Source organism: Buteo buteo, chromosome 19 (genome assembly GCF_964188355.1).
Source record: "Buteo buteo chromosome 19, bButBut1.hap1.1, whole genome shotgun sequence".
Lineage (NCBI taxonomy): Eukaryota > Metazoa > Chordata > Aves > Accipitriformes > Accipitridae > Buteo > Buteo buteo.
The window spans coordinates 25,877,941-25,903,297 of record NC_134189.1 but is presented as its reverse complement, the minus strand read 5'-3'; the positions used below and the strand labels follow the sequence as shown (position 1 = coordinate 25,903,297).

The 25,357-nt window shown below is 46.4% G+C and overlaps 1 protein-coding gene across 3 annotated transcripts in view; it reads left to right on the top strand.

Moving 5' to 3' along the window:
- The first annotated feature begins 6,691 nt into the window (after positions 1-6,691).
- Positions 6,692-25,357, top strand: part of ETV6 (ETS variant transcription factor 6) — a 142,459-nt gene continuing 123,793 nt past the window's right edge. Inside the window, exon 1 of one of the 3 annotated variants that reach the window (XM_075051782.1) lies at positions 6,692-7,148. Coding sequence is in view for 1 of the 3 variants with exons in the window: in XM_075051780.1 (XP_074907881.1) it covers positions 7,116-7,148 (33 nt within the window). In the remaining 2 variants the exon portion in view is untranslated. Of the gene's footprint in view, positions 7,149-20,857; positions 20,943-25,357 lie in introns of those variants that run through there. The other 2 variants (XM_075051780.1, XM_075051781.1) reach the window with 2 other exon arrangements.

The window sequence follows — 25,357 nt, the reverse complement described above, 5'->3', positions numbered from 1 at the left end:
CTTTACAAGACAAAATCCAGAGGCAAGATAAGAAAATGCAGATACGTGCAATTTAAAGAATTTTGCAGAGTAATTTTTCCTCTCAAAATCTTGTGATTTTGCGGTGAGAGGCAACTAACGCATTATTTTGAATTCATGAGGTTGTCAGTATTGATGTATGCTTCACTGTTCTGGACTATGAGTGGACAAAACATGAAGGTATAGCTTATGTCTGAAGTTGGTAGCTGGGGATCTAGTGCTTTGCAGAATTGTCTTCCAGAAACCCTACTTTTGGTAACCTTTTTTGCTTTCCCTCATTTACTGGTGGTTTTGCGCATCCTGCAGAGCCCTGCCGGCTCAAGAAATGAGCCCACGTCCATGGCAATCTCTCTCTCTCTGGCATCGAAGACCTCGGTCCTGGCTGTGGCTGTGCACGTGCTTGACCAGCACAGCCCCGTCCCTGTCACTGCACATCTTCGGGTGACGCCGGGAAGTTCCTCACATATCTGCGGAGATTTAAATTCCATTTAAACAATCACCCCTGCTAAAGTAGGTCGAGCGGGGAGGTTTCGCCCGGTGCAGGCCAGCCTCTTATCCCAGCTCCTCTGCAGCTCCCTGCTACCGATCTTCCCGCAGCAGACTTCCCTCCGTTCCTCTCGGCCCTCCCAGGCTCAGGAGCCTCTCCTCTCCGTCCCTTCGGTAGTGAGCAAGAGGGCTACTAGCATGAGCTGAGGGGAGAAACTGCACCTGTGGCTTTGAGGGTCCACAAGATTCCGGTTGAAGGTATCCCTGCCAGTCTCCATCTGCTTGCAGCACAGCGAGGGGAACCGAGCTGTCTTTAAAGGCAGGGATGCACACACACAGACACGCAGACGATCTATTCCTCGTGCCTTTTCACAGTGGGACGGGGCACTTTTACGGGGTGCTAGCCCTGGAAACTTTGCTTTGTGGCACGGTACCGTAACCAGAAGACTAGAAGAGGTAGACAAGGACTTGGCTGTAACAGCCTCGTGGTGCCGCGGTGTTGCTCCACAGTGGTGTGAGCAGGGCCCGTGGTCCCATGCAGTTTAGCCCAACCTGATAGTCAGGTTTAGCTATTGCCAGGTTGGTGTCGCTGGAGTTAGTGCTCTCAGGAGCTCTGTCAGGGCCACCCACTGCCTCATTTTTACACGCTGCGACATGGAAGTACGTACCAGGCGTAGCACTATCAACGTGTGTCTAAGCGGTGACTTGTGCAATGAATTCTGCTTTTCCAACGTGACTATAAACTTGTCTCTCAGAAGACACTGCACTGCTTCGAACAATGAAGAGGAGTTAAATCAGTACAGTCCTCGATCCCCCTTCCATTTTCTCCTAACAGGATAGTCACAGTTATAGAGGTAGAAGAATGTTTCTCTTATTTACAGAAGCAACGATTCAAAATAATCCAGTATAAGATGATGTGTGAGGATGACATAGCTTAGAGCATCAAGCATGTTCAGGTTTGGTTTTTTTTTTAACATATATTTGCTGCTAGACGAATAAGTGTCATACCAGGATTTTTGCATTTCCATTTTGGCTGTTGTGGGTTACTGAAATGGCAAAGCTATGCGAATGCCTATGTAAATTGTGTAAGTACCTTTACATCAAAATGCCTACAGCTTTAGGGAACGCACTAGTATTGCTATTTTGATTAAAAAAACCCCACCAAACAAACCTTTTACCAAAATCATTATACTGGTGCAAATCCTATTCATCGAGCCAGCCCTGAGCATTTAGAAGACCACTGAATCTCAAAGAGGATTAGGCTCTTAGGTGAATAAACAAGAATGCAAATAATATGGATGTAGCATTTCTCACTCTAACACGTCAGACTGGCTTTCGCATATATTCCTAAAAAGCCAGGGATCTGGGACTTCTACCACAAGAAACATAACCTGGCTGAATCTTGGAAAAAGGACTTGCCTGAGAATATGAAGTGAAAACTAATCTTACTACTAATGATGAGAAGCAGCATGACTGATGCACACTAGGGTCATAAAATGTGATTCGGTTTCAGAAACCAATTTGGTAAGGGAAAAAGAATCATAGTGCTGACTGTGCAACGGGGATCACTTCCACAGCACTTCTGTGCACACACACTCACGGATTTCCTGGTGTGTCCTCAGGACCAAAAACTCTGTTGCATGCTAACATCAACGTATCCTTGCATGTTCTTGGAATTTACTACTGTCTCCTATTGCATTTTGTTCCTCAAGAGCTTGATCCTGTCCCTTGATCTGGAAGAGTTATCTCTGTCGAGGCTCAGTAATGTCAGCAGACCCATCAAGTCACATCAAGTGACTATTTGTATCTGCCCAAACACTGGAAAACAAAAATAAAACTAGTAATACAAATGAAGCAAAGAAGCGAGCGCTAAATGAGTGAGTTAGTTAAGTTGTGCTGGGGGAAGATAAAGCGAAGGAAAAGATAACAGCGGAGAAACAGTAGAATGAGTTAATGATAGCTGGGCACTGGGAACTAATGAGTGCCTTTGCAAATACAAAGAGGAAAGAAAAAAAACTACAACGAACAAAGTCTCCTTAATAAAAGCGAGGTGAAGTCAATGATTATTGCAAACGTCTGAGGTACTGCTCTACACTGCTGAAACTAGAAAACCAGTACACAAAAGAAGAAACAAAACCCTTGGCTTTTGGCTGGATGTAGGTTCCCAAGTGCCTAACTCCTTTGGGAAAAAGGCTCCAACATCCTTTAGGGACATATGAAAAAACCTAGCCTAGCTGTTGAGAAAGTGCAGGTAGGAAGACATTGGGACTCCCACGGCTGTAAAAGAGGCTCAAGTGACAGAGAATCAGTGGAAGCTGGTATGCAGATGCACCACTGTGGTCAGAAAATGAAAAGTCCTAATGAAAGGTTGGTTTGTCTCCTTTTCTTCAGGCCTTGCTCTGTTTTCAGGGACACACTCGAGACCAGGAAATACAAGCACCCAAAGCCAGATTTTCAGGCCACTATGAGAAGGAACATACTTCTGTCTATGGGTTTTGTCATCCAACACGCCACCCTCTTCCCTTTCCCGGGAGAGCCCTCAGCGAGGCAGGAACGTGGCCTCACTTCACAGCCCAGAGGACGGCCGGCCACCTTTTGCCTGAATTAGTGTTGCCGACAACTATCCAAGCAAAAAGTTAGGGGATTTCTGGCTAGGGCGTCGATGAAAGGGTGGCTCTGTGGGACCGTAAATCCTGCTTTTAACTAAAGGGTCCTCCCTGGAGATAAGCTAAGCAGTAGCCTCTAGGTGAGAGGGAAGGAAACTAACTGGGAGCCTGTTCAAGGTTTAATAGGAGCTAATGGACTTCCTTTCCGCTCTGTGCAATCTCCACGCGGCGTGGATCTAAAGGGGAGCTGACAGCTGGAGTAGCTTTGTCCTCACATTTCCAGAGCAACTGTCCTGCAACCACAGACCATCCTGCTCACCAGGAGATTTGGTAGCATTTTTCTTCTCCTGCACAGAGCAGCAGCCAGGACCACATAGACTGAGGTCTCAAGAGGCGGAACTAATGAGAGGAACTGCGAGAAATCAGGTCAGAGAAACAAGGGCAGAACCAAGCAGAGAGGCTAACACATTACGAGGAGTTTGGTCCTCCTTGTTCAAAGGGTTCAAAGATGCCCTCCAGTCACTGTGGCTAGCATCTGGCTAGCACGGTTGAGGCATATCTGCTTCTGTCGGCAAGGGCAGACCACAGGGTGGTGTGGCGCGTGTTTTGTCCAGCCACATTTTCTTCCCCAGCTTTCTTACAGCAGCTTCAACGGGATGGACTTCTGGCTGCAAAGGTGCTGCGCTCACGCCTGTGGCCTTCTCCACACACTCACCATTTCTCTCCCTACCTTTTCTAGTTACCATCCACTGCGCTCCTATTTAGTGGAGTAGTGGAGAAAAAGAACAGAAGGAGCTGGAAGAGAACAGCTCTAAACCAGGCTATCTTGGACAGATACTTGCAACCATTCATGCTGGTTGAGAGGTCTGCCAAGATGGATGAAGGCCTGTATTTGTAAGAGCCATTAATCAAAGTGGGAGGAACAGCAGATATCAGTGACCCCAGAAAGAACAGATGTTGAAACTCCGGGCAGAAAAATGAGATTCGGGATACATAGCTTCACCACAATCTCCGTGGAGAAAAACAGGTTGCAGCTGCGCTGCAAGAGGGAACACTGAGGAGTAACAGGACCTGATCTGATTCAGAGCGATGGCAGGTGACAAATTTTGTACTAGCTTTTGAGGCAACTTAGAGGCAAACTAAACCGTGATGGGGTTTTGGCTGCATTCACAAAGGATCAGGCGGATACTTGTCCCTAAATGCAGGCATCTGTGGGCTGAGGAGAGGACGACCAATTGGATGGGAATCAGGGAAGACCAACGACAATGATAAAGTGGCTGCAGGGACTGATGAATGAAAGTAGATAAAAAGAATGAATGGCAATGGCTAGGAAAAGAAGCGATACCTGCGTGCAAGGCACAAAGAGGCAGAGAGGAGCAAATTTTTGTTTAGGGGATTACAATACGTGGTTATAACCAGGACTAATTGGGTGAAACTGGACAAATGACTATATAGGCCAAATATCTTCCTGACCATGGGACTTGCTGGACTGTGAAATAGTCTCCAAAAGAAAGAGGTAGAAGCCCCATTACCTGAGGCATTTAAAATGAAAGTGGACAGAGCGATCAAGCATGTGCTGTAAATCCTCCACCAGCAGGCGAGCGGAGTAGATGACCTAACAGGTCTTTTCCACCTCTAATTTCTACATTAAATAAAAGGAATCACAAAAACCCCCAACTTGCCATGAGATACAGAAAAATGACTCAGCACTTGGGGAAAGCCAGTGGTAATCGTGCAGGTAGAAAGGAAAAATGTCACAGTGATGAAGCAGAGTATAATAGGGGAGAGAGCGGCATTGTAAAAGCAATAGAGACGCAACGACTCTACTCCAGCAGTTCAGCCATGCTGAGGGAAGACAGGTAAATATGAATCCTTTTTTCCCGAGTTGGCCCTATATTAAAAAGGGTCATTGGTTGCTAGGCTGAGCGGGAGTGGTACCTTCCCTCCCTTTTTCTCGTCTAGTTTCAGGGACTGGCCAAAACGAAGCTGTAAGAGGCCGCAGGGAGTTGGTCCTGGTTTGCAAAATGGCCTGCGGTAGCCCACCGAGGGATGTCTACCGGGAGATCCCCGCAGTCTCGCCCTCTCGGCCACGCAGGTGGAGCAGCGCCACGTTTGATGCAAGCACGCGGCGCGGTTAAGCAGACGCCACGTAACGTGAGCTAAGGCTCACTTCAAAACACCGTGGTAGGATTCCCTCTCGTTCGCTATTTTCGGTAGCACTGAATCACTTAACGGGAGCCTCTTCCATCCCAATCCTTACGGCAGACTCCAGAGGAGGTTCTGCCTTCCAGGGACACGGCTACCGGCGGGGCTGCGCTCCCGGGCGCGTTCGGGACTTGCAATAAAGCGGCTCGATCCAAAAACCAGCCGGGATACCAAACCCTGTCTTTAAAACCAGCGAGAGAGATTTAGACAAAGAAGCGGCCGAGTTATTTTTCGCCTTCCCCCCCCCTCCCCCCGAGGTCTAGGGCTGTACTCAGCTGAGGAGCTGGAGGGAGAAGGAAAAACCAGCGCAAAACCATTGCAGCTGGAAATAACGCAGGTTATAGTATGGATCCCATACGTCGCGGCTGACACGACGCCCTCCTCAGCCTCTGTGCCGCCCACTCCCCGGGATAAACACGGGCGGCCGTCCTCCGGTGGGGCCGGGGGCTCCTCCGGTGGGGCTGGGGGGTTCCCGGTCACGGGTGGGGGGGGGCGACCTCCCGCTTCTATCCCTTTGGCTTTGCGGTCACAGGCGGGGGGGGGCTCTGTGGGTCGGCGGGCCGGGCCCGTGCGTGGGGCTGGGGAAGGGGGAAGAGGGGCTGGGGAAGGGGGAAGAGGGGCTGGGGAAGGGGGAAGAGGGGCCAGCGATGCCGCCGCCGCCCCCCCCCCGCCCCGGACTTCCCGTGCCCCGCGGTAACCCGAGCCTCATTTCCTGGTCGGGGCTCTTAAAGGGGCAGCCCCGGCGGTGGAACAAAGGCCATTGTGCTGCCGGCGGGCCGCCGCTTTCCCCCCTCCATGTTCGCCCATCCCGCCGCCCGGCGCTGAAGGCCGGTACCGGCGCGCAGGCCGTTTAAAGGGCCCGCCCGCACCGCGTCGTCAAACGGCACTGAATAAAGACGGCGCGACCCAGCTGCGCCCTTCCTTCCAGCCTCCCCTGCGCTTTTGGCCGTCCCGCATCGGCACCCGAGGGCACCGGCGGCTCGCCGCACTCCCGCCCCGGCCTCGGGGTGCCGGCGCCGCCGGTGCCGCCGCCCCGCCTTCGCCCCTCCCCGCCGGCGGCGGCGGTAGTAGTGGCCGTTCCTCCCGGCGGCCGCCTATGCTGCCGGTCTGCGGCCCCTTTAAGGGGCGGTGCGGGGTGCCGGGAACCCACGTCAGTTTCGGCCCCGAAACTCCGGATCAATGAGCGGCGGAGGGGCGGGGCGCAGTGCCCGGCCAGGCCCGGCCCGGCTCCCGCCGCCTTTCGGTTTCTCTCTTCCAGGAAGGAAAAACACCGGCGGGGAACGGGGGGGCCGCGCCGGCAGCCCCCGCCCCCCACCCCCCACCCCCGCCCTCACCCCACCCCCCCCCCGCCGCCGTTTCCCCGGGCAAGCGCGCGCGGGCGGGCGCGCGCACCGACTCGCACCCGGGCAGAGAGCGCGCAGCGCGGTCACACGCGCAACCCAGGCGCGCGCGCGCGCGGGTGACGGGGTTGGCGGGCGGGTGGGGAGGGGGTGGGGGGGGGAGAGAGGAGAGCGGGAGCGATCGCGCGCCCTCAGAGGAGCGGCGGCGGCGGCGGCGGCGGCAGCGCTGAGGAGAGGACTCCGGCGGCGGGGTGTCCCCGTCCCCCCCCTCCTTCAACCGCCCCGGGCAGCTCCGCGGGCCGCGCCCGCCGCCGGGCGATGGTGGCGGAGGTGACGGTAACTTCCCCTTGAGGAGACGGGCCGGGTCCGGGAGAAGAGCGGAAAGTGGGGAAAGCCCGAGAACTTCCCGTCCGCCCGCGCCCGCCCGCCCCGCCGGGCTTCGCCGTTTCCCTCCTGAGAGATGTCTGAGGCTCCTGCTCAGTGTTGCATCAAGGTAAAGCCCCGTCCCCCTCGTCTGTCCGGACCCTGTCAGCGCGGGACCCGGCGCCCTCAGGGCGGTGGGCGCTGTCTTTTGCCCGGGGTGAAAATAACTGTTTCTCCCTCTGCTTCTCCCCCCCCCTCGCGTGAAGGGCGGTCGCGGGGGGTCGGGGTGTCGGTGTCCCCCCGCGTTTAGAGGGGAGCGCAGCCTCCAGCCGTGGCAGCCAGCCGGGAGCGTGGACACGGTAGGGGGGGACACGGACGCGGCTCCCGTGGGTTGTAAGCGCCGTGACTCTGCCCCGGGAGGAGCGGGGGGGGGGGACGACACACGCACAGCAAAGCCGCCGCGGTCGGGATTTCGCGGCGTGGCTCTTCACGGCGGGAGCCGGCGGGTCGCTGGACGGTTGAAATCGAGACCCGGAGCCCGGCCCGGCCCGGTCCCCCGCGGGGCTGGCTGCCCGCCGTCCCCCGCCGGCAACTTTTCGCAGAAAAAGTTTCCTGCTGTCGGGGAGATGCAGCCGCTGCTGCTCCCACCAGCAGTGGGTTGTGGGGCTTGCTTTTTCTTACTTGGCTTTTAAATTTATTTTTTTTTTGGTTAATATCCATATTATTTGTTTTTACTCGCTGCATTTTCTGGCGTCGCTTGCCCGTCAGCAGGTAGGGGAGTCGGGGCTGCGCAGCCCAGCCTCGCTCTGCCAGGGCCCTGGGGATGTGTTTCTCCGTAGCTCGGCCTGTTGAAGAAGGGGTTGCCCCGCGAAGTTTCTCGTTTTAAGTGGAGGCGGTATGAAGCTGAGACAATGGAAACAAAATTGAGTTTCCTTTTTTGTCCAGACCCTTCCTATCTAGCCGCCTGCTAGAAATAGTGCTTTCCTCTCTCCTTCCCTCACCCCTCAGTTTTGTTTCAGTCATGCATTTTCTTCAGGAGTCGCCTTTGCCTTGTTGCCAGCCAGGAATCTCCCTTCTGCTCGCGACTAACTCTGCCCGAGTAAGAGTGCTTTAGCGGTTGTCTCTCCCTGCCTGGAAGGAAAAGGTGACTTCCAGACTCTCTCTAAGGGGAAGAGCCTGGAATAAACGCTTATTTATTCAGCTTACAAGCATGACGCTTCTGCTTGTCCCGCGTGCGTGTGTGTGTACGTTTACGGTGGAAGTCTTGCATTCTATATGGTGTGACCACAATTTGAAAACTTCTGGGTGTATTTTCTCTTGCTGAGTTAAATGTGATCAGGCCTGTGTCCCGTGAAGTCTCGTGGCTTAGAGAGTCTAGTTTGACTTTTCATAACACAGACGAACAAATTGGATAATGGGGTATTGTATGTGCGTTACAGTATGGCAAATGCTAATGCAGGCAAAATGTGTACAATTAACTAAGCAGATCCCTATATATGTAAAATGAAATATAACTACTCTTCTTTCTAGTAAACCCTGTGGAAAGGTAGAATGTGTTCTCTGGACAGAAGAACACAAATGAATGTCACGAAAAAGTAGTGTCGTATGAGTTGTGTTTCCTTGTTTTTGGCATGTGTCGTTTTGAAAATATGAGGCTGACTCCTGCTCTTACTGAAGTCAGCAACAACACTGCTGTTGATTTCAGGAACAGTAAAACTGGTCCTTCCCTAACCTCGCTAAGGTACATTATAGAATCATATTGTAAAGGATCAGCTACGTAGCAGGAGAGATAGAAGCAAACTTCTGTTTGAGTCTTGAAATGATTAAATGCCAAATTTTCATTACATTTAGACATATACTGGGAAACTGAATTTTTTTTTTTTTTGAAGTGACTAATTCTAAACATCGTGGTCTGAACTTATTTTTATTTTTTTAATGTGTCGTTTGTTTGCATGCTGACCCTTGTAGTTATCTTTGTCGGAGGACAGAAAACTCCTGTTACTGGCTTCTCTGTTGGTGATTATTTTAATAGGTTCAAATATAGAAAGTACATATTTTCCGACAGAAATGTAAATTTCAGGTGATAGCCAGTCAAACCATTCTGGGTAACTTTCTCTTCAGTTTTTCTATCTACCATTGTTTTTTGGATGCTTGTTTCAACCAGGCAGAGTTAAAGGTGGCTGCGATCAGCAGCGGGATTTAAGAGATGTTTAAATGGTAGTGTGATTGTACAAGTACGATTGATTATTTCTTCAGTGTGCCAGTCCGGCTTGCGGCACGGAGCGTAAGGTCGAGGCAGAGGAGCAAGCTCCACACCATACTCCAACTTCGCTGTTAAGCTACTGTGTTGTTCTGAAAAGTAGCCAAGTATTGTGCTGCAAGGGTGTTGCAGAGTTTCATTAGGAGCCTGTGAACTGGAAGTGGTGGTGCTGGTGGATGTTTTTTGTATTTATTTTTTTTTTCTCCCTTCCTCTTCCAATACGGGGCAAGGGTATGTACGGTAAATGCCACAGCAACTGGGGTGGGCAACCATGGAAAGCTTCAGCGGAGGGAGTGAAGGCTAGTGCTTTGTTTATGCCTGAGCTGCTCAGTGCACGATCTCCCTATCTCACCTTATTAGAGAAGCGCTTTAATAAGATTTAGGGAAACTTTGAGGAGGTGAAGTTATGGTTCATATTTAACTACTGGTAATCAATATAAACTTGCAGCAGTATCTCGGTTCATGTCAAGTACTTATCAGTATGTATGTGCGATTGTATATTGATATGTGTTTGCTTTGCAGCAAGTATGTGTGCTTACATACATTAACCCTTTCTCTGAGAGAGGAGAAATGTAATGCTAATAACCTGATCTTGCCAACACTTGGTCGTGTGCTTGCCTGGCTGATGGCAAGCAGACCTGGTAACTCTAACTGTTGTTGTGGCAAGGAAGTTAGCATGTACATAAGAGTCTAAAGCTGCAGAGGGCTGTCATCGCTGGGGTTTAGAAAATAAGATCTTGGGAGTCAGAGATGAGCATGAAGATTGGACCGTCAGTGTTTGCTACAACTTAGGGCACCAGTGTACACTCTGTGTGAACCGATAGGCTTTGGGCTTGTGGCAGATTCCAGCCTGAGAGGGCCTGAGGGCTTTGACTCCGAGGTGGGTTGGGAAGGGATGTCTGGTGTGGTAGTTGTGTTGGGACACTTTTTTTCATCCCAGCCATTGGGATGTCTACGTTGGTAGTAAACCTGTTCCTCTGATCCTGAGCCATAGTAGTTAGCTGATTATATTATTGTAAATACTACCATGACGTTGGCACTTGTTGCAGTATTGGCAAGTGATCCTTACAGCCTCACCTCTCCTCCCCCAGATGGGAGAACTGAGGCACAAGGAGAGTGTAAACATCTTGGCAAATGCTTACAGGAGAGCAAAAGCTCAAAGGGAGACAGGACTAGAAGTTCAGACACAGGTGATGATTTTTGTGGTTAATTAAGGTCAATGTGGTGATGAGTCCTGTTTAAAACCGCACCTGGAGCTTTCTGATTGCGAGGTTCTCCTTATTTTTTTCCTGAAATTATAATACCATGGGAATATCACTGTGGTGTCACATGGAGGCTCAAAATTCAGCAGGCAAATAGAAGGGTCCCAAAGGGCGCAGTTTAATTTGTTTATTTTCCTTTTTATAAATCTGGCACTTTCAGTTGCTTAGTCTGATTTACCATGCAACCATACAAACAATTGTGCTGGCACAAGTGGGGAGTTGAAGGGAAACTAGAACTGGGAATATGGAGGTGGGGATCAGCTGCTTCAGCTCTCCCAGACCCGGGCTTCCCTGAGTCCAGGCTCCCTTGCCTGCGCCTGGCTGATGCGTGAGCTGAGAGTGCTTTCTGTGGGCAGTACTGAAGGCACAGAGCCTTCCTGTCAGCTGGGTTTCACAACTGACTCCAGTGAAGATTTTATGCAACCGTACGCTGGTGGATATGAGCGCTTTCTCTTGCAGTGAGCTGTACGTGGTGCCCCTTGTGATTCCACGGGCACCGCAGGAGTCGGCACGGAACCCTGTAGCTGGAGGACTTGTCTCACTGGTGCTCATTCTGGATTCGAGGATGTACTTTGTAATCATTTAAAAAGACTCAAAAAAGACTCATCATGTAAGCCGAAGGGCAGAGAATCAGCATAGTGTTTGAGCTTTCAATCTTGACTGTCTTCCCCAGACTTACTTAAAAATTAAGTAGTGCTTTATGTCTCCTAATGCTTCATTGATGTTGTTTTTGCAAAGAGCTCTCTCCCACTGAAGGCTTCCCATGCTGAGGGACTGCTCAGCACCATGCAGACAGAATCCTGTTACCCTTAACCAAGGCTGAGTATCTGTTAAGCGCAGAGTATGTTCCTTAATGTTTATTAGCAAACTTGTGTACTAGGAGGAGGATCCTTCTTCTGTTCGTGTCAATGACAAAACTCTCATTAAGTTCAGTGGGTGTAGGATTGAATGGGAGAAGACCAGTGTTTAGAAGTACGTACTATTTAACACCTGATTAATCACTTAACTCCTTGGCACCAGCTAAATTTAATCCCTCTGAAGCAAAATTTTACTAACACTGCCCCAATTAAATACTGGTCATTACTATTCACTGTGTCATTACAAGTTAAGTCAGTTTCCTGGGAGGCAACCCATTAAAACAGCAGCCCCAATCTGAAATGCCCCAATTAAACAGAGGATACTTTAATGATAATTTACATGCACATTGCACCTTGCATCTCAAAGTGCCTTTTGGAGGGAGGTGGCTAAGCAGCGCTCTGCTGATAGAAATGGTGATAAGCAGGAGATGAAGTCTTGTACAGTTACACAGAAGTGACGTTTCTGCCTTTTAAAAAAGTTATCTGAGTCCTTGAATGCTTGCCTTATGAAGGCTTCTGACAAAAACTTTTCTAATAACCTGCTTACTGAGAGAAAAGAGAGCTAAGGCAACCTGTGTTTTCGCCCAGTAGTGTGGTTCTGACCTACAATCCAAAAATTGGCTAATTTTTTTTTTTCTTTGCATGTGTTTCTTTTGGACTACTTGTAGTTCAGTGCCTTCAGGTGGGCATCCCCAGAGCAACAGCAATTCAAAAGCATGTGCTTCTGAAAATGTTATCTTTGGCCTTTGCTTTCCCTATCTGTGAAACAGGCATAAAATAATAATGAACTTGCCTCTGCAGGGCAGTAGCGAGGCTTAGTATTTGTAATGCAGCATGGAAACAAGTTGTGTTTATTGCAGAAATCGGTGACAGAGTGATCTGATTTGTTCCTGGCTTTTTAGTTCACAAGGTGTTTGGGGGGTGGCAGTGGTGGTTGTTTGGCTGTTGGCTTTTTTGGTAGGGGCCACCTACCTTTGAGCAGTTAGAGTGTGCAAGATATTACGGCTTCACTGTGTCCCAATGGCTGGATCAGCCATGCGTGGGCAGGGTAGTGTTTCTGTGCCTACGGCCTGCATTGAGCTTAGCTTTGGGAGGGCTGGGCGCATGGTGCAGGCATAGCTGTTCTGCCACAATCCTGCTCCTCCTGGCCCAGGGCAGGAGTGCCTGGGAGGGATGGCAGCCAGAGGTGGCTGCCAGAGCAATCCCCGCCGCCTTCCCTTGACCACTGTCCTTCCCAGGGCTCCCTGAAGCCAAATGCAGAGCAGGCTGCATACTCGGTTGTCCCAGGTATTAACTTTTTCCTGGGCGTAGGAAGGCATCCCTCTCTGTTAGATTAGATACACCTTCGTCATCTACCAAGGGAGGTCCCACTAGCAAGGGCAGTGGCCGGTGGTCACCAGCTAGCATTGTCACAGCAACTAATTTTTTGGGCTGATGTGTCTCTGTGCTTCCTGAGGCAAAGAGGCCACCCAGAACAGCCCATGGGTGGGATGTTCTGCTAGGCGGTTGTGAAGAAGCCAAGCCAACCCCAGGTATGTGCTCAGGTCCAGCCTGAGCAAGGAGACCAGAAAGGCCGCCAAAACTCCTGTGCCTTTAACAGCAGAGTTGTGGCAATTGATTCCTGTAATTGTGCATTATTTTTCTAGGTCTACAACCCAAGCCAAATTTAGACCCTATTGGTTCTGGTGTTGCTGAGTTGTCTTTAGGCAGTATTTTGTTGGAGTGCAGAGGACAGCTATTCTCTTTATCTGCTTCTTTAGTAACATATGGAACTCAAGGCTAGATTATGCTGATTTTTTTTCTTTTTTTCTTTTTTCTTTTTTTTTTTTTTCCAAAATGCCACTGCTAGCAGGAAAATAAATGCAGAAAACTCCAGCTGAAGTTGAACTTGTTTACAGAATGTTTGGAGCAGTGCTAAATACAGGATTTTGAAAAGAGTTAAGTATTTCACTGATAGATGGTATTGCTTCTCTTCTGTAATGCTCCTGAGCTCCAAAGTGAACTGGGTATAGCAATTAAGGAAAGCTATAAATGATTCTTCTTCTAAATTACTTTCTAAAGGTTATTCCTTGTTAAGCCACATGCAGTTTCTTTGCTTCAGTGTTGTTCTTGCACAGTTTGCAAACACTGTCATGGTTAAGACAGTCTGGAGAGAAAATGGGTATGAAAGAGAGAGAGATTCTCACTGCGGTATTTATGTTGGTGTTCTATGGAATGTTTGCACATGGAAATAAATAGCATTGTAAATTACTTTGAAGATGTGTATAATGCCAAGAGTAGTATTGGGTGTGACTGCAAGAGTTAAGCGTTAGTACAACTCCACAAAAATACTTTGAATGTGACAGCCAGGCTTTACATGTTAAGCTATTAACAGCTGTCTAATATTAAATCCAGAGTTTGGATTTTTAATTTTAAAATAAAACTAAATATTGTTATAAATAGGAACTATGAGTGATTTCTTGGTAGTGGGGTTTTTTTGTTGTTTGTTCACTTGGGGTTTCTTGTTTGGGGTTGGTTTTGTTGTTTGTTTATCTGCTTTGGTTGTATGGTTGGTGTTTGGTTGTTGGTTTTTTTTTTTGTTTTTTTTTTTTCTAGCTAGCTCAGGTGATCAAGCTTGGAAATAACTTATTTTGAAGAGTCTTTAGAGTTTAATCTGGAGGAAAACAACTGGCTTCCAGTAAGGAGTATCCTTAAAACTGATGGAGTGCAGCAGAGTGTGAGGTTCTGTATATAGTTTGTGTTCCAACATAGTATGGCTGAAGTGATTTTTCCATTATGTCTTCAGTGGGATCCTCCAAAACATCTATTAACAGAAACCAGGAATGTTTTCTAAATGGTGCGGGATTCTGTGGAAATCTAGGAGCTTGGAGTTCTACCAGATAAATGAAATGTTTAACAAAAGTGCCAGAGATAGTAGTACTAGAATTCAGAAACAAATTTATCCAGTTAGTAGGGCCACAACAAGGCATTTGACATCTGCAAACCGCATTTTTCTTTTCCCTTTCTCCTTTTTATTTCCTCAAAAAGGACTTCACATAAAAGAGGTTTCCATCATTGATGGGGCACTGTGAACCTCTGCTGATGTGCTTGGAGGTCAAATGGAGCAAACCCAGCATTACAGCAATATTGGGGAGCTCCTTCCCAATTTCTAGGAACTCATATGAGGTCTGTGTTGGGATCCCCCCCCATGACAGAAGTAATCCTTTTTTCTTCTGGTGGATTAGGACTGGAACGGTGAGTTCTCATCTTCCTACCTGCCCTGTGCTTTAAAACACGGGCAAAGCCAAGCCTTCTCAGACCTGCCTGTTAGGGTGCAAGGAACTGGAGGCTCTGGGGTGAGGGTGTTGGTCCCAGTTATCACTGGAGGCTACCAGAAAAAATGTTCCCTGGCAGATGGGTCCTCCCTGTCACATCCACAAGAAGCTGCTTGGATATTTCCAATGGGCACCGCTGTGTGAGACCAGCTGCAACTTGAAGCCTGCAGAGCAATGGGGGTAGCACTGATGGGCCGTTGTCAGCTGTGCCACCGCCTTTCTACCATGGCAGCTCTGGTCCCAGCAGCCTCACCTCAGCTCCAGAACACCAGGTCCCTCCAGTTCAGAGCACCGCTGTGCTTGGTTAGGCAGCCTGATGTAGGCACATGTAGGTGCCAGCTGCCTGATTGGGGCTGTGCTGTGAGTGTGGAGTGACAGACCTGCCATGTCCCTGGAGGTGAGGAAATGAAGGGCTGAACTGTTTTCACAGAGGGATGAGGATGCACTCGTTCCTGCGAAGTCCCAGGGTGCCAGGAAGGGCACCACGTTGCAGGAACAGGAGTGCTGATGGGTGTAAAAAGATACTTGTCGGTTGGCAGTCTGAGTGGTTGTGTCACTCTCAAATGGCTTGAGCAAATGGATCCTCTGGAAGAGGACTCAGGGAAGACTGTGGGAGCGGCTTCCAGGGGAAGAAGGTTATGGGCTGTAAAATATTTCATGGCATGTGGACTGAGATGTGTATCGCATGTTGCACAGTAAATACTGGGCTCAGACACACTGGAGATAGTGTCTTAGCAAGCTACCTCACACTAGCTGAGTCATCAGAGCCATCCATGACTGACCGTGCGCTGGCTTTTATTACCTCCCAACTGGGACAAATTACAACTTCTTTTAAACCTCAAAGTAAGAAGAGAGCGAATTAATAGCGTATGTGCAGCCAATTAGCACAGCCAACTGAACCATGTTGATGGGCAGTGCCTGAGTTTTGCAGGCTTGGTGAAGTGGGCAGAAAGTACGGGTTTTTTTTTCCCCTTCATAGTTTTGAATAAGGCTCTCTCATGGCTCTTCTGCTTAACAGAAACAATGAGGTCTCTCTGAGCTGTTCAGTACTGTTTGCTGATAGACCTCCCAGAATTGGTCTGACAGCTGGGATCGTATTTTAGGAAATGATTTGATTGTTGAATAAAAGAGAAAACTGAGGTCAGTTTTTGATTTGGGGTCAAATAGTCAAATAAAACTCTAGTGGGAAAGGAGCAGGGAGTAAAACAGAAATTATCTGTATATTGCAGTTTGAATCCGTGCTGTGTATCAGTTGTGATTACAGCATGTTTTCTTGACTACTAGGAAGGTTTGTAGTGACACCGAAAAAGATACAGAAGTGAGCAGTGAAGTTGCCTGGCGAAACTTCCATAGGAAGAGAAACTACATTGCCTAGGACTCTTTGGCTTGGAAAGGAGACTGCTGAGAGAGGTATAATAGAAATCTATAAAATCACACAGTAGTGTAGGATGGGGAGCAATAATTTCTGATAGTACAAAACTAGAGCAGGCAATGAAATTACCAGCCAGCAGGATTAAAACAGGTACTACTTCTATCTGTGTTAAATTATGGAACTCACTGCTGCAGGATGCTGTGGAGGCTAAAAGTACAAATGGATTTAAAAAAGAGGGTAGAGGAATACAGGGAAGATATTAAGCCTAACAGCCTGTATGGGGGGAAAAGAACCCTATCATTACACAGGGGAAAGGTTGTTTTTTCTGTCTGTTAAGCCTTTCCTGAATGAGACTTCTTGTCTTTTGGGGACAAGATCCCAGTCAAGATAGACTTGCTCTGATGATGTATAGGCATTCAGATGCTTCAATGTAAAATTTTGCACCCTGGAAGGCTGGTCCTAAGTGCTTATTAGTCTCCTCCGGATTGTTTCCTAAGTCTCAGCCCCAGCAGTCTTGATTTCAAGAACACTAGTTAATTGTAAGAGGGAAGAGAGAGAAGGAAGAATTTGTGTCTGTGACTCAGAGATTTGTGAAGTCTGGATTGCTAGGACTAGCAAAAGATTGGCTTTGTTGCTTTAATTACCCAGATTCAAGTGAAAGAGGGAAAAACCTTCAGGGAATACATGGAAGAGGAATTACAGATCAGCATTTGAAAAAAGGGAAGTTTTCTGGTTATGGGGAAGAGACGTTGTTTGCTTCTAGGAGCCAAATGTGGGCTGACCTATGTTTTTGCAAAGGTCTTCCAGTTCCCATTATCACCCATGTGAAATGTGTTCCTGAAGCATTAACTTTTTTTCACATATGTGACAAATGGTGTCCCAACCGGAGCTTGCAGCCATGGGCATAAGAGTTGCTGCTTTCACTGCCTGGCCAAATGTTGCAGTCACTGAACTAACTGGCTAAGAAATGCTGTCATTTGTACAGACCTTGCATCCCACTTTGATTATGACTTTTTTTTTTTTTTTTAACGGCAAACAGAAGAATGGTTATACAAAATCAATTCTGGTATTGTTTTGCATGTGTACTTTTTAGTTATTTTTTCCTGAAGAGAGAGTGATTCACAGTGTTGGATAGCCATTAAAAGATATTGATGTGCAGCTAAATATGGCCTTTAACTTAAATTTAGTTCTCCTTTCTGCTAATCTATACAATGTCCACAAGTATCTATTTAAGTAATTGGATAGCCTCTTACAGATTTAGTTAGGTTTTTATTTTGGAAAATAACAAATTACTTTATTTGCTGGATGATTGATTTTTTTTTTTTTAATTTTATATATTGTTTATGATTAGCTGTACTTGACTTTGCAGTGAAAGGTAATTACAAGTGCAGTGTCCCCCATCAAAACCCAGAGTATTAAAAGCAGTTTTAGAAAAAAAAAAAAAAAAAGTTTTGATAATTGTACATGAAAAGGAAGTATCTGGTGTGTTTTGAGGTAACATTACATAATAAATTACAAGCTTTTTTATTAAGCTAATGAAATATTATCTTTTTTTTAAATTGTGCTAATTGCTTCTTGTCATGCTGATCTAGTATTAGCAGATTTTGCTCCCTCACCCCTCATTTTTATTTGTTGACTGGAGGAAGAAAACAAGCTTCCGGTTTCTGCAACTCCAAAGCTTTTTCCAACTTTGGGTAACTAGTCATTGTAATGAACTAATTGACTAAACTGAAAGAAGAAAATATTCTCTCTGTATCTGTTGCCAAAAGCTGGCTTGGCTCTTTGTCAGGCTCGGGCTCTAGGTGTATAATAGTGGGTCCCGCTCATTCGAATGGTAGGACTTTCTTTTACGCTTTGGCACAAAGTTTTGTAGGTCAAGGTTTGGCTTTGCAAATGAGGGGAAGCCATCACACATGTAGAACAAGCCTCCTGGTTCCTTACAGTATTAGTGCTCCTGGAAAGAAAAGGCTCTGAAGAAACAGGTTTTAACTTGCGTCCTGTAGTAGAGGTGTCCATATATTTTCTAAGATACTCAGAAGTCTCCGTTAGCTCGATGTTTTAATATGTTTATTGTCACAGCCAGTTCCCTGTGAGGTAGGGAAATGGGATTGCCCCACTTCACAGATGGGGAGGAGAGGGGCTTCATGTAGTCTCTTGATACCTATAGCTGCAGCGAAATAATGCTGTGCTTTCTCAATGCCATCTCCTTGGGCCCTTTGCCTGCTGCCTGCGTGGGACTCCCCCTCACTGTTTGCTTGGCAGATGATACTGTGTTTAGGCTGGCCTGTCCCAACACTCATGCTTGCCCTTCTTGCTTGCCCTTGCTGCTTGCTCTGGTAAGAACTTCACGGTCCTACTGCGTGTCCCTAGGAGGTGAAGAGTTATGTCACCATCACTTCAGCCAGTCCAATTATAAGCTAAACTTAAGTACTGATGAAAGAGAGGGCTAGTTTCCTTCAGTCTAGACTGGAGTTTCCTAATTCTTTGTGCATTTTCCATCAGTGGTCCAAGAGCACTCTGTCATATGTAAAATATTAATTCAGCTATATGGGCCTTGGCCTACTTCTTGTTGAAAAAGAGAAAAAAAACCTCCCCCAAACAACAACTGAAGTTCTGTCACTTTCTTAACCTCAATTAAAAAATAAATGTAGGTAGACCGAGGTTGTCAGCAGGTGGTTGGCACAGCAGTGAAGAAAGTGTGAATTGAAGACATTGAGATAGCTCCTTCAATGATTTGCGTACAAAGGACACTGAGCAGCTGGTCTGGAGTAGAGCTTAGTTTTAGAGCATGTTTCAGTTTAAACATTATAGAGAGGAAATGCATATTTAAATTTTCATCTTCTAAAGAGAAAAAAAACCCAAACCCAGCAAAACCCAAAATGAATTAAGGAAATTAATTAGAAGATGTGGTTAGAATGATAACTTTTGGGGACTGAGGAAGTTCCATTTTTGTGTTGCTTTCTATGTAACACCTGAGATACAGAGCCAGCCTGAACAGTTTTGACTGGTCAGCAAAATTTTTCTTGCCCACTGTTCAAATTACTTGCTCACAAAAATGAATGGCTTGGTTGGTATCTATGCTTCTGGAAATAAAATAATTACATATACTTGAAAAATAGACATTTCTTGTTCAGAATTTGTCCCTTTGGGTTTTCTGAGAAAACTTCTTATCATAGCCTTGAAAGCTCCAACAAACTGGTCACCTGCAGGTTTTTCTAGACACATGCTGGTGGTGATAAGAGTCCAGGTGAGCAGTCCTGTACTTCAGGCTTGGAGCTTCTGTCTTGATTTCTGCCAGAGCTCCCAGAGTATGGGGCTCTCAGCCCACCCACCTTCACAGCCAGACACACAGAAATGTAAAGATACTCGGCCCTGCTGCAAGATGTGAGCTTTGACATGGGGTGGCTCTCTATGCCCCTGTAGATAGGGAGCTGTTTGAACCAGAGATCTGGTATCTATATTTCTATACAGCTACTCTAAGCTATGGGACTGGAGGTTAGTGCAGGAAGGAAAGCAGGAGCCAGAGAAATCGTATGGGATTGAGAGTGAAGGAATTAAGAAGTGAGGGGGAGGAGTCTGCTGTGGCAGCAACTGCAAGCAGCCAGGCCCATTGCAGACTCCTGTGGAAATCATAAAAAAATTGCTTTAGCAGGTCATGAGAGGCAGACGCAGGGAGAAGCTGAATTGGGAAGGGTCATTTCTCATTGTATGGGAACAGGGAGGATCAGATGGAAGCATCCGGCAGTTTTAAAGAGGGGGAAGTATGTTTTCACACAACATACAGTGAAGTTACTGAACTTGCTGCCAGGAGTTGTAATGTAGGGCCAACAGGCAGCTGGTTTCAAAAGACAGTTCATACTGGATGGATCTGTTTGGGACCATTAATTGCAAAGATACAGCTGCAGTACTTGGTCCAGAAAGCCCCTAACCTGTGGGTTGCTGGGGGAGTGTGCAAGGGAGAGTTTATTCCTTGTGCTATTACCCTGAGCATTTCCTGATTGATGTTGCTGGAGAATGTGATACTAGCTTAGACGGACCTTTGGGCTGACCAGATGTACTGTGTTTTTCCATTTTCATTTAAGGGTTTCATACCTTGGTGCTGGACTCTCTACAAATGCCTCTGACAAGTGGAAAAATAACAGTTGAGAAAACCTCTCATGTGAATCAGACCTTCTGCTCTGTTTCTTGATCTTGTGATGTTTCCTTAGCAGAAGTAACCTGACCATCTGAAATTCATGAGACAAATGTTCTTCAGGTTATAAAGGACTTCTTAGTGAATTTTCTTCAGGAAAATTCTTGGGGATTTTCCTGTCCTTGACTCTCCTCTTGGGCTGTGACGCCATTTGTTGGCATAAAGTGCCCTGACCTATTTTATTTCTCTAGGTTTTTCCCAAGATTTGGCTGACAGAGGGTGGAAAAAATAATTAGATTCTTAGATAATTCAAATGCTACGTGCTGTGTCAGCCACACCTCTTGATGGCTGATAAGAGACAAGTGAACACAGTTCCTTGCAAGACGAGGATGTGTTTATTTGGATGGCACAAACACGTAACTGCATGACTGTGTGGCTGATGAACAGGTGTTATACAATACAGGGACAATTCCAGCACTTCCATTAATTTATTCCATCAGCATGCCTGAAACCTGCTTTGGAGTGACTATCTTGATTTGGTAGTTCAATCTCTTTGCCTTTCAATCCCTGACTCTTCTTTTCAAGTTCCTAATAGCTGAGAAAATTGAGGAGGAAGTGTTGTTTACTGAATGCCTGGACTTCATTTTTCTACACATAACGATTAAGCCCGCAGACAGGACCTTCTCGTGGGACCCTGTGTACACCAGATGTTTTTCTTCAATGCAAGGTGAGCTGTTTCTCAAACTATGCTTGTCCTGTGCTAATGCAGTTAGTGGACAATTAGAACTAGAAACTGGCTATTAGACAATTAGAACTAGCTGACTAAAAGGAAAAAAACCCCCACCTGCAAATGCTTGTGTGTCCTTTACCAAGCCCCACATCTAGAATGGTGGCCTAAGCAGACAGATACCATAGCAGCTTGCTCTCATTTGGTACATGCTTCCCTGTCTTTAGGCTAAACTTTGTTGTGATGTCTGTGCTGTATAGCCTGCTCACCTTTAACTGTCTCGGGAGGTCCTGTCCCACCGCACCAGCTTGAATGGTCCCTCTGGGGACAGGCTCTTCCTTTGTGGTTCCCAAGTGCTGGCTATAGAGCCTGAATGTCTGTAGATGTTATACCCACTACCAGCACAGTAAAAGAGAAGCAGAATTTCCCCAAAGATGCTGATAGCTGAAGGAGTTCTGTTTTCCCGGTGTTAAACGCAAGGAAGTTAGTTCTATCATTCCATACAAAAGTGAATTAAAGTATGTCTGTGTACCACATGTGGAGTCTGGACATGCACTTTCCTAACCCAGTGTGCAAGCACAGCAGTAACATGATCCTGTGACCACCGACTGTATTATTTGCCCAGGTTTTGTAGATCATCTTTAATTTCTTATTTACTGATATCCTAGCTATTTGCACTCAACTACTTAACTCCTGAATTTCCGACTCAGGCTTTGGGTATTGGTATGGTTCATGGTGCTGCAGGAATGGGTGCTGGAATGCGATCTGTGGACAGATGAACAGTTAACAATGCACTCTTGAATGCAGCCTCGTTTTAGGCTGGCGAAGCAGGGCTAAATTTTCTCATGCCTGCCTTTTCCAGTGCTCATCCTGCCCCTTTCTCACATTTCCAAACAGATAGCCTATTCGTTCATGCACAGTCACCACGCTGGGTTTTCCTTCAGGTTTGTACCTCAAGTTTTACCTCGCCTTTGACACGTTTGAAGCCATAGTCCTTAAAAGTGATGGTGACAAGGCTACTGGGAAAACACAGCCCTTGGAGATTGCAAAGTCCTTTTGTTCTTCAAGTCACTTGAAACAGGAGCTAAATGATATGTCTGGTTTTAGAAAGCAGCAGTATTCTATCTGATCTTGTCCTTCCAGTGGAAAAAAAGGCGAGGGTTTGATAATCTATATGGCAGTACAGTGCTAAACTTGGAGTGATTTAGACCGTTAATGGAAAGTACTTTAACTTTGATTTCTTAACAGTGTGTCAGATAAAAGGATAATCTTAGCCTGTCTGATTTCCCATTGCTGCTGGCTTGCATAGCATCTGCCTAAAATGAAAAGGCAGTGCACAGATCCCAGTGTGCAAAAGTAGCAGGCTGCTCGCATGGCCACGTTGTTAACTTCCTTCCCTCCATTTCTCCATCTCGGGTCTCGCTGCTGTCCATTGTTAATTATTCTGGCTCTGGGCTAGCTAAGAAGCCCCGAAAGCCAAACATTTTTCCAGGCACAATTCATTTGTGCCAAGATGTTTGTTTTTCTTGTGGCTAACTAGTGTCTAGCCTCCTCCTGTTTTGCCTCGTGTATGCTCTGTCATTTCCATTTTCACAGGTTAAGAGTATTCTCCCTAAACTCTGCCCTATCTGTTGCTGTAAAGTGCACGTAGGAGGTCGTGGACTATATTGCCAGGCTATCTATAACCTGTTTTCTTTTGAAGTACAGTGGGATTTGGCATCATAAGAGGTGAGGCTCTTTAAGCATGATATGAAGAAGAGTCCTGCTCAAGATACGGTGAGGCAAGTGAAAATTGTGACTTGAGCGGGGGTCCTGGGTCTTCATCCTAGGTTGAGCCTGCTAGTTCCTGAATTCTTCTGTAGTGTGGCTGTACAATACTGTCATACCATGTTCCCTGCCTCCGGCAGTGTCTCTGTGAAGGAGTATTTGCCCATGTCCAACTTTGGGCTGATGTGAAACTGGTTACTTCTCTGCAGGTTTTTAACCATTCTTTAAAGGCACTGCAAAAGTGCACCATTGTTATTTTGCTGAAGTAGTAGTTTGATGAGACTCTTAATTCAAGATAAGGTGGTAGTATGCTGAAAAAATCTTGTCCCACCCTTCCCCTTCCTCTTCCCATGGGCTGGCACAAACGTTTGGGCAGACATACGCTTGATAGGGCAGCAGATCTGGATTAAAATGAACAGCTTGTGCTAGCGCAAGGCAGAGCATGGTGTGGAGGTGGGAAGAAGCAGCTGGGAACATGAGGAGGGCAGGACACGTTTTTTCAGTGGCGGTGCCAGTTGATCTGGGATTAAAGTGTTGATGAAACTCAGAATAAAGCTTTGGCCAGATCTGTGTTACCAAAGCTTTTAAAGATTCACACCTACTTTCTTTACAAGAACTGTTCCTTCAGGCTAGATAGAGTAGCTACAGGAAAAGTGGTCACTGGTTCAGGAAAACATGGTGGTTCTTGTGCCGAGAACCCATCTCTCCTTTTCTTATTCCAGCATACACCAAGGATCTGAAGCAGCATGGTTTGTTCTTGTAGTGTGAAGGGTAGAGCTATTGCCTGGATGAATGAGCCTTCTGGTATCAGTGTGAGGCCCCACTGCTGTCATCTGTGGACTTCCAACTGTGCTATGGCTTGCTTTGCATTTCTGAACACACCTTGGCTGTGCCGTTTTGGTTTAATTGTAGGAGAATGCTGCTTTAATAAAAGGAGGCACTTGCATGTATTGAGTCTTCGAGATAGACTGAGAACACTGAATGCCAAACCCCCCACTTTCATTGCAAATTTATGCTGTTCTGTATCACTGATGCTGACAGACGGTCTGGACCTGTTTAACCATGCAGCGAAGTGTGAAGCCGCTCTGGGTCAGGGGAGGAAGTTTGTCCCATATGCCTAATCTAGAGGTCACTTCAGAGTTTCAATTATCTATCAAAATCATGTTCTCAAAACATGCAAACACGGAAATGATAAGTTCAGTCCATAAATGCTAGCTCTTTATGAACCATGCTCACCGCAGCTTTCCTGGGAACTTGGTATATATGCCTTGTATTGGATTTGGCATGAAAGGTATTTGTGGCATCCTTTCTATAGAAAACTAGGCCAGCTCATAGATCTTGTTTTATTTTTCTTGTATTTTCTATGCTGGCCTTGTGACATGGTTATAAAAATATGCCAGCCTGGCGCATATACTCATTATCCTGGACAGGGGGGATAGTCTTGGGTTAAAGGTACTGTAAAGAGATACAGGAGGTTTTATAGTTCAGTCCTTGTTCTGCCACTGCATTCTCTGTGACCTTGAAGTCATTTAATGTGATTGCCCCTCCATAAAGTGGTAAAGCCTAGCAAAATGGAGTCAGATCACTGGTGGAAACTGCTTGTGCCTCTGTAATACAAATAAGTAATAATGATCTTGCCCTAACCCCTTGCTGGGATGATTAATAATTGCAGAATTATTGGCAGTAGGACCCAGGGTTTAACTGGGTTTGATTTTGGATAGTTTGCCTTTTTTTTTTTTTTTTTTTTTAAACTTCTGCTTTGAACTCTATCTGAAGAACTCCTAAAGATACCACTGTGTTGGTTGATGCATAAAAGGAGGCTTGAACCATGGCTAGGATAATGAACTCAAATTTAACAAAAATTAAGATTAAAATCTGCACAGTGTAGAACTGCTGAGCTATCAGTTTGGTATTACCTGAGCACTGGCCATTTGGGTAGTTTTTAGTGAAATGGTTCCTTCTGGCTGATAGCAGCTTAGATGATTGTTGTGGTGAAGACTTGAGAAATTCTCCTCCCTCTTCAAAGTTACTTGAAAAACTAAAGAAACTTCTGCAGTTAAAGAAGGAAAAAATTTACTCTTCAAGACTCAAGTATTTACCAGAGGTTATAAGACAATCGTGTTTTGTTGGACCTGATCTCTGTGCTCCACTGAGTTCAAGAGGATTTGGCTGAAGCCCACAGTGATAACTGAGCAAGAGGTAGAACTGATAAAGGAAAACTCATTATTAGTCAATGGCACTGACCATAATGAAAGCTGATCAAGAGACAGATTTTGTCACACAGGTAACATCACTAGTTTTAATTCATTTTCTGAAAGTTCCAGTGGAAGGGAAAAAGAATGTCTTTGATTTTAAAAAAAACCCCAAAACAACAAACCCTTAGAAGTGTGGTCAGATTCCTAGGGATTTGTTAACTGCAAGGTCAGTTTGTCTTTTTTTTAATTACTATTGTTTTTTATTTTGAGGTATTCTCATACAAAGCAAAATGACTCAGCATTTCAGAACTCCATTCAGCAGCACCAACAGCACCAAAAATAGGAAATAATGGTACAGAGTAGCACTTTCCCCCCCTGCCCCGAGAGGCTGCTAAGAAGCCATGAACAAAGTCCCTTGCATCTCTTTAACCAGTGTTTTACATCTTACCTGTG